Source organism: Polyodon spathula, chromosome 4 (assembly GCF_017654505.1).
Source record: "Polyodon spathula isolate WHYD16114869_AA chromosome 4, ASM1765450v1, whole genome shotgun sequence".
NCBI classification, from domain to species: domain Eukaryota; kingdom Metazoa; phylum Chordata; class Actinopteri; order Acipenseriformes; family Polyodontidae; genus Polyodon; species Polyodon spathula.
In genome coordinates this window covers 63,530,084-63,543,857 of record NC_054537.1, presented here as the reverse complement: position 1 = coordinate 63,543,857, position 13,774 = coordinate 63,530,084, and the positions used below count along the sequence as shown (strand labels likewise).

The 13,774-nt window shown below is 41.4% G+C and overlaps 1 protein-coding gene across 12 annotated transcripts in view; it reads right to left on the bottom strand.

The window, feature by feature from the left end:
* Positions 1-13,774, bottom strand: part of LOC121314721 (sodium bicarbonate cotransporter 3-like) — an 80,598-nt gene that overhangs the window by 26,587 nt on the left and 40,237 nt on the right. For 8 of the 12 annotated variants that reach the window (XM_041248308.1, XM_041248298.1, XM_041248307.1 and 5 more), the window contains exons 4-8: positions 12,812-12,950; positions 12,013-12,173; positions 8,084-8,272; positions 5,799-6,149; positions 988-1,103 (exon numbers count right to left, since the gene is read on the bottom strand). In XM_041248308.1, coding sequence (XP_041104242.1) covers positions 988-1,103; positions 5,799-6,149; positions 8,084-8,272; positions 12,013-12,173; positions 12,812-12,950 — 956 coding nt within the window. The remainder of the gene's footprint in view (positions 1-987; positions 1,104-5,798; positions 6,150-8,083; positions 8,273-12,012; positions 12,174-12,811; positions 12,951-13,774) is intronic. The other 4 variants (XM_041248304.1, XM_041248306.1, XM_041248309.1 and 1 more) reach the window with 2 other exon arrangements.

The window sequence follows — 13,774 nt, the reverse complement described above, 5'->3', positions numbered from 1 at the left end:
GCACTCCAAAAACAGTTCTTACCGTGCTTTCTCTGCCAATGTAATAAGTTTTTTTGCACCATGCGTGTTAACACAAGGCAGAAAAAACAAAAAAGCATGCACATAGAGACAAACTGGCTTTATAGGTCGGCAAATAAATCTTTTTTCAGCTTTGTAATGGTACAGTAATTATATGAATCTTTTATTTAACATGATTAAACTAGGCAGTTGTGATGTAACAGCATGTAAAAAGTGAACCTGAATTCCCAAACACATCTATTCTTTTTTTTTTTCTTCCTTACCAGCAACTCAATGTACTCGGTCCTGCTAAGAGCTGAGTTTACAGTTTTAGACATAATTAAAATGAGCATTGATCAGTTTCCATCAGTAGCGTTCAGCTGGCAACAGCATGTATAAATGACACATGCCAGAGGTCCTTCAGTTAGAGGGTATCGTACTGTATCTTACAGGATCGGATACGACACTGCTGTACATTGCTAATAAAGCATCCACTGATGTGATTTGTTTTTCAATCACCTTCAATCAAACAATGCATTGTAAAATACTTGCGATATTTTTATGAAATTGCTTGAATTAAATATCTAAAATGTATAAATAATTATTAGGCAAAACTTAAATGCCATAGCTGTATAATAGAAGGCATTTTTATCATAGTTTTATAATATTTACAGCTGGTTTCACAGACCCCAATTACCACTAGTCTTGGACTACTTTATCTAAACTAATATTAATTAGTCCAAGATTAGTAGTAAATTGGGTTTTGTGAAAGAGATGAATCTGGACCACCAATCCAGCAATAGCAGAGATAAACAGTAGAATTGGTTAATACAGACATTTTGCAGAGATAATTTAACGAAATTGTTTCTGTTAAAATGTTCAAATATGCATTCTAAAAAAAATAACTTATTGGTGACAAAATAAAAACTCTTGAGCATGAAATTACAACTATATTTCTACATCAACATCATCACCATCAATGACAGATACCTTGCTGAAGTCAACAGTGCTGTTCTCCCTGCTGCCTCCTGCCATGTTACCTTTGCTTTCACTTCCTTTGGAGACTTCCAGGTTTCCTGGAGCAGACTGTGGGGACGCCAAGTGTCCTATTGTGAGGGCGGGATGAAATAACACAGATGTTTAATTCAAAGTGGAGAGAGACAGGAGGTTTTAATAAAGAAGGGTACCATGATGAAGTTCTTCTGTCACAATATTGGACTGCTGCAGGAAAATTAAATGTTTGTCAAGTCTTAGAACAGCAGCCATCTCCCCCGGATAATAATGGGCACCGAAACAGCCAGGCTGACATCACTGTGTAGCACAAGCCTGGGGTCACAGAAACAAGCACATCTAACCATGCCCGGCACATTAATTAATGCATACGAATAGTTAGGGCAGTGTCAGCCTCGAATAAGCCAATATGTACATTAGTTATCAACTATTTTCAGTCTGGATAATCCTGTGGTTGCAGTGAGATTTCTCTACCGCATTACATTTGTGGTTCTGACAGCATGTTTTTTTTTTTTTTTTTTTTTAAAAATCAATTCCTGAAAGCCGTTAGTTTATTATCATAACCCTGGTTCTCTGAAATAGAAATGAAACCATTACCTAATGGGTGTTTACCTCCTAAAGACACTGTAACCTGAATATAAAATATACTAAATGCCTTCGTGGGCATAAAGGAACTGCACGCACAAATGGTTACATTTCTATTTCAGAGAACCAGGGTTATGATAATAGCTTAATGTTCCCTTTCAAGTACAAAATTGAACCATTATCTAATGGGTGAGTATATCCAAGCCATCGCAAGGGTAATATTGCAGAACAACTGGAATGCTATAAGGCTAAGCAGATAGGCTGCCTTGTGCATTACCATTAGGAACCCGAGTAACAAGTAGCTAGGGCTAAAAAATGTAGGGAGAACTTACTCTGTGGCTGTGTCGTAAGGGTCAACTTGGAAGCCGTCCTTAACAAGCCAGGGTTTTGAGGATCCATGACATTTAGTCTGTAGAACCTAGTAAATGTATGAGGAGTAGCCCACACCTCTGCATTGCAAATGTCTTTAACAGATGCACCCTGGAATAAAGCCCACGAAGTTGCCATGCTCCTGGTGGAATGGGCAGTGAGCATTTCTGCAGGGGGAAAGTTGGCTCACTCATAGGCAATCTTGACAGTGTCTGTTATCCATTTTTACAGCTTCTGTTTAGACAGGGCTTGACCATGGGACTTCGCCCCATAGCTCCTTGTCAGACTGGAGAAAGGAGGATGATGGAAAACCTCCATTTCCACACACTGGTTGACATGAAATGCAGAGATAATCTTCGGCAAAAAGCAGGATTGGTACGGAGCGTAACCTTTGTCCTGGCTTCTGCAAAAATTAAGCAGGCTTTCACAATTGAAAATGCCTGCATCTCACTCACCCACTTTGCAGAGGTTATTGCAAGCAAGAAAGCCACTTTGAGCGATAATGTCAGCTCAGCTCACATTAGTCCTCCAGCGAGGAACAAAATCCTTCCGCTGAAGTCCTTAAAAAAATTGCCCCTCTAGGAAGCGAGAGAATTTTGATATGGCAAGTTGAAATAGCCACCAGACAATGTAGAGAGGGATTTCCCCTCATCAAACAGGTCTTGCAAAATTGCAGCATAAGTGCCATGGGACAGTTTATGGGGTCGAACCCCCGAGTAGGCACCACGTTTGTAAGACGCCCCACTTGTACCTGTATTGGGAACACATGGGCGCTGCTCTGGCATTTTGCAGGGTATCAATAACCCTATTAGACAGTCCCAGATGACTCAAATTCCGTCATTCAGGGGCCAGACCCAGAGCTGCAGGCTTGATGGGGTCAGGATGCCATAAGGTCACCCGTGCCTGACTGCCCAAGCACCGCAACCTGCTCAGTCTCCATGTCTGGCCGCTAAGGAGCTGCATCAGAGCTGAAAACCAGAGCCTCCTGTGTCAATGAGGGGCCACTAAGAGCACCTTGGCCCAGTCCTGCCTGATTTTCTCCAGCTACAGTGGGAGCATGGTGAGCTGTGGGAAGGTATATAACAGTTGCCTTGGCCACCGGTGTACGAAGGCATCTATCGCCAGTAGGTCCCAGTCTCCTTTTATGGAGAACCATTGTGGACAGTGGGCTGATTCCTGGGAGGCAAAGAAATCTATTTGCTCTCCCGAATCTCTCCCAAATGAGGCTCTCCACCTTGGGGATGCGGTGTGGGCTAATTCCCATACCTTTACTAGGTTCCAGGGAAACTGCTGCCCAGAGCTTCTTCATCTGCTCCAAGTCCACCATTCAACTGGAACAGTGACTCTCAGGGGAGGAGAAGCAGAGGCAGAGGAGAATGAGGAAGACCGTGAACATGACTTCCTGCGTGGGCTACTTTCCCAGGTAGGTCATCTGCTCTCCCTTGGCACAGAACCATGGGATGAGGGCGCTCTGTAGTGCTGAGGGAGAGACGTTTCTCCAGTGTGTGCTTAGAGAACGATGCACAAAACTCGGAAACTGCAGTTTGTCAGTGCCCCCTTGGCGTGCTCTACAGGCATACTGGCATTGCATGTCTCACAGGGATAAAACCGAGGCATGATGCAAGTAGCAATGCAATGTACAGTAAGCAACCACAGGCGCTGCCGCAGTCTGCTTAAAGACAGCAACGGGGCTAAGCACCGGTCTGTAGTGGGTCGGAACCGGGACGAGTCAGCTGAGTTATGTTGCTTGATCCCTGGGAAGCAGCGACTCAAGCTGCTGCCTTCACGTGGGGCACAAGGCCGCTGATCAGGCTGTAATGCACAATATATGCACAACTACTTAAAAACAAAACAAAACAAAAGAAAAAAAAAACATTACAGTGTAAATAAAATATCACAAATTATATAAAACAATAATTAGCGAAAATTATACAGTCATAAGCAACAAGTACTTATTTGATACCAGGCTCTCCTGTCAGGTCAGTCTTGAAAGGAAAAATGGTGCAGAGAATGTGCGAGTAGTCCTTTATACCCTCGGGCGTGGGCATGACTGCGTCACAGGCTCAGTACGCAGCTTTGATATATCTTATTCAGGTTTCAGGGTCTTTAGAAGGTAAACATCCATGGTTACATTTCGTACTCGAAGGGGACTGTTAGTATGCTGTAAACTGATTTCTAAAGTTGGGTAAACATGACACAACTCCAGAAGTATATTGAAAAAATGTTAGGGTAAAATTATGGCCTTATGAAAAAATAAAATACAATTCTAATAGCAAATGTATGAACACAATTTGTACTTCTTTAGTCAGTAAATACACCTAAAACAAAAAGTAACTACAACGGGTTTGTTATTTATGTTCCTATATAATTACTGCTGCAGAAGTGCTTGTAAACTTGCATAATTTGGAACGCAGTACTTATCCGCAGTACACACTATTTTTGTGTAGGGATGAGATAGCTATGATTTTCCCCAAATCAAATTAAAATCTGCATTTGCATAAAATTCTTGCACTGTATTTCATTGTCAAGTAGATGATCATTTAAGACTCCCATTGTATAGCAGTTTGAGCCATTCAAGTTTTCGTTATGAATTAATTCGACACACCACATACCTTTTGTTGCCTAAAACTAAAGGGCAAAGAATACCTGCAATGATTCCAATTGCTATGCAGTGGGAGGACTAAATTATATACCAAGCAAGATGGTCACAGCTGACACCTGAGCAACCACTGAACCAATATTTACCCCGAGGGCCCTTGGATCAAATCCAGTTTGGGGTACTAATGAAATTAGTTTGATGCTCTCAACTAAACCAACTGAAAATAAATTAGACCAAATTACAATAAAGACTACACACTTTGTCTCAATTGTGACTGGGCAAATTGCCTAAGAGAGAACAAGGACTGAATGGGATTCTTCCCTAGAACATGTTTACAGAGAAATGATGGTACTCTGGGAATTTGGCCAGTCTGACAGGTTTATACTATACTGTGCTGTACATGTCAATCATATGCGCTGATCAAGCACTACCAAAATCTATGATGCATTTCCATATTGTGGTCCCCCATATTGTCACAGTTCACTTCATGAAAATGACATATTGTTAATATTACTCCCACCCACTGACCATTGCGTAATGGGCTCTTAAGTGCATTTCATCCAAAACTGGTGTTGTGGTGAGAACACAGCAGAGGCAATCTTGCCTAGGCATGATGGCACAAGTGCACAAAAAAGTGAGAAACAGCAGTAATCTGAATTCACTGCTAACCTGTCCTGGTGCATACAGATGCCCTTAGACATACAGTCTGCATACCTGCATACACAGAGCAAAACTAAATAAATTTCACCGTCAATGTGTTACACTGCATTAAAACAAACGTTTACCCTCTGTTAAAATAAGATGCCAGCCCCCCCCCCCCCCCCCCCTTTTTCTGATAGCATCGTAGGCAGGGAGTCTCCGGAAGCAGAAAATGTGTCTGTGACAGGCCCTACAGCCACAATAACCACTAAGACGAAACTTTTCTGAGGTCGTTAGAATTATGCTATATAATGCTCTGGTTTAAAAACAAACTGAATGAACCCCTAAAAAGCAACAAAGCAAAACTGCAAAAACAAGCCCTTCTTTAAACTTTGTTAACAGCCGTTTGTGAAGAAACTGAAACAATCACACAACAAAAGAGCAGCACTTAATTCGATCAGCAGAACGATCTAGCAGGCTTCTTCACAGAAGCCACACAGGTATCTGTGACCCACAAATCAGCGGTGTTTGTCATGCCATCATCATCACTCACACCTTGCAGGTTAAGTAAATCAAGGCATTTAGGGCAGATATTTGCCTGGTTCAGGTTGCTCAAGATGATGGTCCTCCTGTCCCTGCCCCTCCACTGGAAGCAGGTCCTCCTCAGGTGGGTACACCACCACTATGGGAATGTCGTACACACAGGTCACCTCGGGATCCTGGAAGACAGGGAGGGTGCAGTGGCTCTCCAGGGCCGGGGTGGAAGGTGGAGTGTTTTTAGGGGAGGTCTGGGGGGTGGTAGACCCTGAACCTGCGGGGGTTGCGGCTTTGGAGCCCGGCAAGAGGTAATTCAAGAGGAGGGAAATGTGGGATTCTCTTCTTTGAGAAGGGTTGGATGGCGAGAGACCCGTCCGAATGAGGGAAAGACGGGAAGCTGACAGGCCTTCCCCTGCCATGGGTGGGTGGGTGAGTGAGAGAGAGAGAGAGAGAGAGAGAGAGAGAGAGAGAGAGAGAGGAAAAAAAGAAAAAACAAAGACAACAAAAAATAAATTGGGAATCTAGGATTTAAAAAATAATATATAACATTGAAAAACAGAACATGCAAGAAAAAAAGTTAAGAAAAATTGCTGCAGGATTTCAGTGAGCTTGCAAGGTCAGCCAGGGGGAAAGCTCCACACTTCACCATGTAGATAAGGTGTGGGGAACTTCACAATAGTTAGAGGTGGGTGGAAAGGTAAGTGTGTCCGAGGAGACCAATTAGATAATCCAAAACACAAACAAAGCAAAGTGTGTCTGTTTACCTGTTATGAAGTGTGACTGGGTGAACCAATGGCAGAGCGAAGAGTACAGAAACAGAAACTTCACTGTGTTTAGTGGGGGTTATTACAAAAGGTAATAATGTTAGACACTTCCTTCTTGATAAATCGAAAGGGATCAGACACTGGTATACAGTCAATTCTCATTAAAACGAACTTGGATTGAACAAATTTACTACACATTTTCTACAGTTTTGGCCACGTTTAGCAGTTCCTTATCGTAAATTACTTCTTATAATATGAATGCACTTCGCATGAGTTTCATGTTCGCGAGACTTATTATGGGCCCCCCCCTAGCAAGGAAGGAATATGTGGATTGAATAAATTGCCCCTTTGTGTAAAGGATATTGGGAAATGACTCACTTGCATCCAGATTCACGCCTCTGAACTATATTTTAGTGTTGCTTAGGGATTAATGATCCTATGATGCATTTAGAGTTGCCATAGCAAAGATCAATGTCATTTCCACAAAGCAGCAAAAACATGCATCATTCTTGCTGATAAAATTGGTGTTTAAAAGCGATGGATAATACACCACCATGCAAGAAAAAGAAAGATGCTTCTGTAGATTTCTACATTTCCGCAACCACTGTGAACCATTCTGAAAAAACGAAATACAATACGGGCCTATGAACTGCAAACTATGGAGGCAAGTTGTCAGCGTTTCTGATTTGCATGTTTATCAGCACAGTTAGTGTACTTCAGTGCTGGCACTCAGAGCAGTCATGCTTCATACAAAATCTGCACAAAGTGAAACACAAACTATTCAGGTTAAGAGAAAATAAATGCTGCAAAAAACACACCATAATTCATTTCACTCTTGATGCATACTAACCCAGACTCGTACAGAATAGTTCTTTGATACTGTTTTTCTATGCTTATCTACACTAGTCAAAAAAATAAATAAAAAATTAGGGATATTCCAAGTTTTATACTGAGAATCACACTGATATAAATGCGTGTGCAGCCACCAGAGGTTCCCAATAAGCTTAAAAAAAAAAAAAGATGACCAGTGCCTTCCTATAGTAAAGAGCCACTCCAATGTTCATCGCTTTCTTTTTGGAGTAGTGAGGCTTACCTGCAGAAAATCATGGGGATGGGATACTTTATATTAAAAAATGTTGCAGCTCAGATGCATGTTTCCCTGAGGAGCAATTAGCACTTGATGACGGCATCTGTTGTGTGCCTGGCAGCAGTATTCCTCACGCTTGGAAACTGGCAGTATTTCCTATTCAATAACAGGGCTAGTTTTGGTCCGCAGGTTGACACTGCGCATCAGCAAAGTGGGGTGGTATATCATGCCCACATATAGTGCAGCATGTACAACCATTCAAAAAAAAATTGCCATTTCTTTAGACCTTTCTCCATGTGTAAATATATTGAAACGTGATCAAGCCTCCTATCAGCACTGTGGAGAATTGTGATTTATGACCACAACGAGGCTTAAGCCCTAAATGAAATAGGTATTATCCAGGTAACCTAGGCTAGCTTGTGACTGTTAAAGAAAAAAAGAAGCATACAATTTAGTAACATTAGGGACAATCAGCCAAAGCAAAACAAATCTCACCATTTCTCTCAAGCAAGTGAGGATCAGACTGTTTCTTGCCTATGTCAGCGAAGGAGCGCACCAGGGGGATGCGGTTGCTCAGCTTCTTCTCGTTCTGGTGGTGGTGGCGCTTCAGCAAGGCCCCCCGCACCTTCTCTCTCACAGACTCATCCAGCTGCTCAGACACGACCATGTTGTCTATCACCATATCTGTCAGTATGAACAGAAAAACACGCAAAAAAATCAGTGAGAGACAGGGGGCCATTCTGTGCTCATTCAGTTTCTAGTGGTTGGATAATCTCAAAATCTTTGTCAAATTGGGTTATTAAGAATTCCAGTGATTCATCTTGATCAATGTGGCTAGGTAACCCATGGCTAAGTACCCTCCCCAAGCCTCTGCCTTAAGTCTGTCTCCAGCTTATTTCCAAATGTGTCCTCTGGGCCTGGTTTTTGTGCCACACCTAAATTATTGGCTGGAAGGAGACCAGGTCGTGTCAGCAGATGTTTTCTGATGCCAAAATACTTAGAATCACTTTAGTGCAGTTATCATTTACAGGAAATCCTTTTTGAAAGGGATCCAGCACATATGCCCCTTTGTAAAATACGAATGCACATAAAACTACAGGTTAATTTAAATTAAAATAAGTTTTTGAAGCAGTGGCCTACCTTTATAATGAGGGGTAACTGTGTAACATTCTCAGATCATTAAAAGTGCTGTATGAATATGACCATGAATTTTTTAAGCACCACCATAAGCCAACTAAGTTCAATTGTGGACACTTCTGCTAGCAGATCCCTGCAGGTCACAGCAGTACAAATATAGCAGTTCTATAAATAATGAAAGAAACAGATTGCCCATACTGACAGTTATAGTACTTCAGTGGTAATGGGATCTAGGAACGAGGTCCACAGTCCTTAATCTTCAAAAGAACACCTGGGGTGCAAACCCCAAGCATTATTTTTTGTAATTATTATCTTCCACAATAAGTTCTGCTGAAGGTTAATCCCTGGTGATGTTATATACGTTCAATGTTTTTGATTATAAAACCAGTGTGTGCCTACATATATATATATATATATACCATTTCTCACCATTTCTCTCAAGCAAGTGAGGATCAGGCTGTTTCTTGCCTATGTCAGCGAAGAAGCGCACCAGAGGGATGATATAGTGGCAGAGTGGGGTGTGATAGAGAACTACATCACCTAGAATGCCATGTGGTTTTGATGAGCCAGGATGGGAAACACCCAGCTCTAATAGTAGTTCTACAGCTCCTAGCTATAGCAGTTCCTAGCTCTGTAGTTAGGAAAGGCAGGTGTATAAAAGCAGGTCAAGGGCTGTGTGGAGGTTGGCTGTATGAAGGCTAAGGCCTGTGAAGAGACTGGAGAGGTTGAACCTGTCTGGTTAAAAGGTACTGTGTAAGAAAACAAGTGTTTTCGTTGACCAGTAAACCGCTTAGCTGTCAGTATTATAGTTCAGGACTGGGGAAAAGTTTAGTTAGTGCTTGTGACGGGGTACCCACCCCCACCCTGGAATAAGGTTCTTCAAAAGCACCAATCAGGGGTAGGATATAAGAACATTTCCAATGCACTGAATATCCCCCGGAGCACAGTAAAGTCTATTATTAAGAAATGCAGAGACTATGGCACAACTGTGAATCTGTCTAGAACAGGACGTCCTCAAAAAGTATCCGGGAGAGAATGGCACTAGTCAGGGAGGCCACCAAGAGGCCTGTGGCAACTCTAAAGGAGTTACAGTCCTCCACGTCTGTGCTGGGAGACACTGTGCATATGGCAACAATAGCCCGGGTGCTTCACAAAACTGGCCTTTATGGGAGAGTGGCAAAAAGAAAGCCATTATTGAAAAAAACTAAAATCTCAGCTAGAATTTGCCAGAATGCATGTGAGATGCTTTTCTGCGTCAGGGCCTGGAAAGCTTGTGAAGATAGAGGGCAAAATGGATGCAGCAAAGTACAGAGAAATCCTAGAGGAAAACCTGCTGAAGTCTGCAAGAGACCTGGGACTTGAGAGGAGATTCATCTTCCAGCAGGACAATGACCCCAAACATACGACCAAAGCCACACTGGAGTGGCTTAAAAACAAAAAGGTCAATGTCCTGGAGTGGCCCAGTCAAAGCAATAGCAACTATTTGTAGACTTTATTTTTCACTTTGACATTATGAACTTTTTTTGTGTTGATCAGTTGCAAAAACTAATTAAATCCATTTTGATTCCATGTTGTAACACTACAAAATGTGAAAAAGTCCAAGGGGGGTGAATACTTTTGAGAGCCACTGTGTTTAAAAGAGGCACAGATCACTCACTCAGGTTGGTGTGTTTGAGGTGGAGAGAGAGAGAGAGAGAGAGAGAGAGAGCGAGAGAGAGAAGTTTAAAATGTGTTTTAAATATACCAAATCTACCGATTACCTTTTGTTTCAAAGCATATTGTTTTTGATTCTATGTCAATATTATATAAAAACAAGCTGAATTTAGTACGATTGTTAAACTTTTGCGGTCCTATGTCGGATCAGGTCCGACATCATCAAAAAGACGTAAAGCACAGGTCTCTAGTTGTTTTCTCTCCAGAAAAAGCCGAGAAAACCTTTCAATGGCTAAGTGAGAGCCGAAATAGGAGCCGAATGAAGCCTAAAAAAAAAGGGCATATCCGATAGCCACAGAGATAGAACAGACATAAACAAAGGAGATAGCTGCTTCTGCATCCAGCAGTCAAAGAATATCATTGACATGTGCAGAGTTTTTTGAGATGTTAGAGTAATAAAATAATTATCTGGATCGCATTATTGAGGAGTTTGGTGATAAAACAAGTGATCACGAGAGGATTAATCAGTATGCACGTCTATAAAGAGATATGTGAAAAATACAGCGAACAAGGGGTGGGGCTTGGCTGGAGATGCAGGACTGAGTGTACTTTTGCGATTGAGTGCCTTTTAAACCTGTTTTACTCTGAAAAATAAACAGCGCGTGTGAAAATAAATTGGACCTGAAACGCCTGACAAGCGATGAATAAATGGACCGCTAAGGGTTAAATTAGTCAGAATTTATGAGATTAATTCAAATGCTTTGCTTTTTGACATACAATGTTAACAGTAATGAACAACCATAGTTCAGACTGAAATTACTTCTGTTAAAGTATAGTAATTTTTTACAATTTTTATACAATGTTAAAGGGACATCTGATGCGGATGGATGCATGTACTTTTCAGTTGTTAAAAACTCAAGTCCTTTGTATTTCTTTTATAATCAGAAGTGTTCTAATTTTAATATAAATTGTGGCTTTTTGCTGTACTACTATGCACAACACTGAACTACTATGCACAACACTGTTTTTTGTTATTGGATCTTCTGTTAAAAAAAAACTAAATGTTCTTTATTTTGAAAAAAAGAAAAACATCAATGCATCAATTATCGTTGATAAATGCCTACACGATAATCAAATATGAAAGTAGGGTGCCGATTGCATCATTTACTCACACACATTTTTATTATCATTATCCTCATCAGGAACTTTCTGGATGGGATTTTATAAACAAATAAATAAATACAATTTGATGTACTTAAAATAATGAACGTTGTAGAGTGCAGGATGCGCCCTATAGCCTGGACGTCGCCGGTTTGAGTCCAGGCTATTCCTTTGCCGACCGAGAATGGGAGCTCCCAGGGGGCAGCGCTCAATTGGCTGAGCCCCGAGGGAGAGGTGTGTAAAAAAGCGGATGGCTGACGGCACACGCTTCGGAGGACAGCGTCTGTTTATCTTCACCCTTCCCGAGTCAGCGCAGGAGTAACAGCGGTAGATGAGCCAAACAAAATAATTGGACACTACTAAATTGGGGAGAAAATAACAAAATACTAATTGGCGACTACTAAATTAAAAAATAAATAAACAAATAAACATTTTCTCATGGCCAAGAGTGCCACTTGCTGCATCCCTCTAACCTGCAATCTCATCTATAGAGTTAGCTCTCATGTCCAGCATGACTGTTCCTTTTAATATGCAGCTCCTCAACTCGAAGAGGCTGTGCAGGGGGAGGGTGGCTACATAGGGCTTGCTCCACCTCTCACCGCCATCTTCCACATCTTCTTCAAATTTCAGCCATCTAAACAGAAACAAACAAGTTATATACAGGATGACCCCAATAAATCATGCAAATATTGGTGGTCTCCATTTTTTTCAAACAAGGAATAAAGAATTCAGATAAGTTTGTGGTGGAGAAAGTCAAAGAGGTATATTTTTGTAAAATATAAGAATTACGAGGGCACAACTCAAAAGTTTTTTGGTAACACACCCCTTACCCCCCTTACAAGATGAGATAATTTGAATGTCATTGCTGTTATTCCTTTTCAGTAAAAGCTTGTGCACAACAACCGCACATTCTTGGGATGAGAGGGGTAATTAACTGTAATGGCTCAGCTGTAAACTCCCTCCGGAATGCCCTGGCCCAGGACAAAATTCCTGGTACCCGTCAACCCCCTGTCCCCCCGCCCCCGTGGGTGGCACTGCTCACACACCTTTGCTTATAAACTGGAAATGGCATCTCTACTCTTTACACAAGTCAGGGCACCGTGCTCAAGTCGAGCTGTCATTATGATTATTAAATGCAAATAAAAGTGGCCTTATCTGTGGTGATCTTTTAACTGTGGGCCTAAAAACAAGATCTAAGCACACTAAGCATCCATCTGGCTGTATCCACAATAAAATGGAACAATGTATTTAACGCATCACCCTTGCCCTTACCTTGCAGTCTCCTTCCACTCGTATTCGTGTCCCTCCCTGAAGTACAGCTCGTCCATCTCTGTGAAGAGGTCGTGAGGAATGTGTTCTTCATCGTCGTCCTCAGTTCCCAGGATAAACTGCACACGCTGAGATGGGGTGTCTGGAGACAGAAAATAAAAACAAGGCTCAATTTTACTCATTTCCGGAATGTTCCTATTTTACTGGTTCTGAATAAAAACATAAAGACATTATTTATAACTCTTTGTACTTTAAATCTGTGCTTTATAGTTACTTAAACCTTAAGAATGTCCCACAGAGGTTTTAAAAAAACATTTCTGTATTTGTTGCCGGAAAAGATGCACCTGAAACAAATTGTTAAATAAATAAATAAATAAATAGAGAGAGAAAAATAACTTCTTATTTATGCGTTTTTTGTGAAAAAAAACAAAAAAAAACTAAAAAAAACCCACAACAAACAAGAGCAAAATTACATTACATTTCAGAACAAGCTGGTTATTTAAGCTGTATGTAAATGACAGAAAAGGGACTGGCCACCATACAATGTGGTTAGATCTTTCCACTTTTGCAGTGACTGTATACCAAACCCACGCTGCCACAACACTGCAAGCTAACCACAACAGGCGTCTTGTTATTTTACTTAACATTAAGAACTAGCCACTCAGGGTTCCCCAGCATACTGCACACTCATACCTGTGCAGTATGTGATCTGCAGCAGAATTGTGTGCTGGGTTTGTGATGTGTGCTGCAGTCATTACTGGGTTTAGCTCACTTTTTAAAAATGTGGATTTTTTTCCCCACAATTTAGAAAGTTGTAATTTACATTTCCTTACTGCAACAACTCCCTACAATAGCTCAGGGGAACTGAAGTTTGGTGGACGCTCGCTAATTCCACTGCAAAGCCAATTGCTTCTTTTCAGCCAGCAGCTTCACAGTGCATGTTGGTACTATAACTGACCCTAGAGG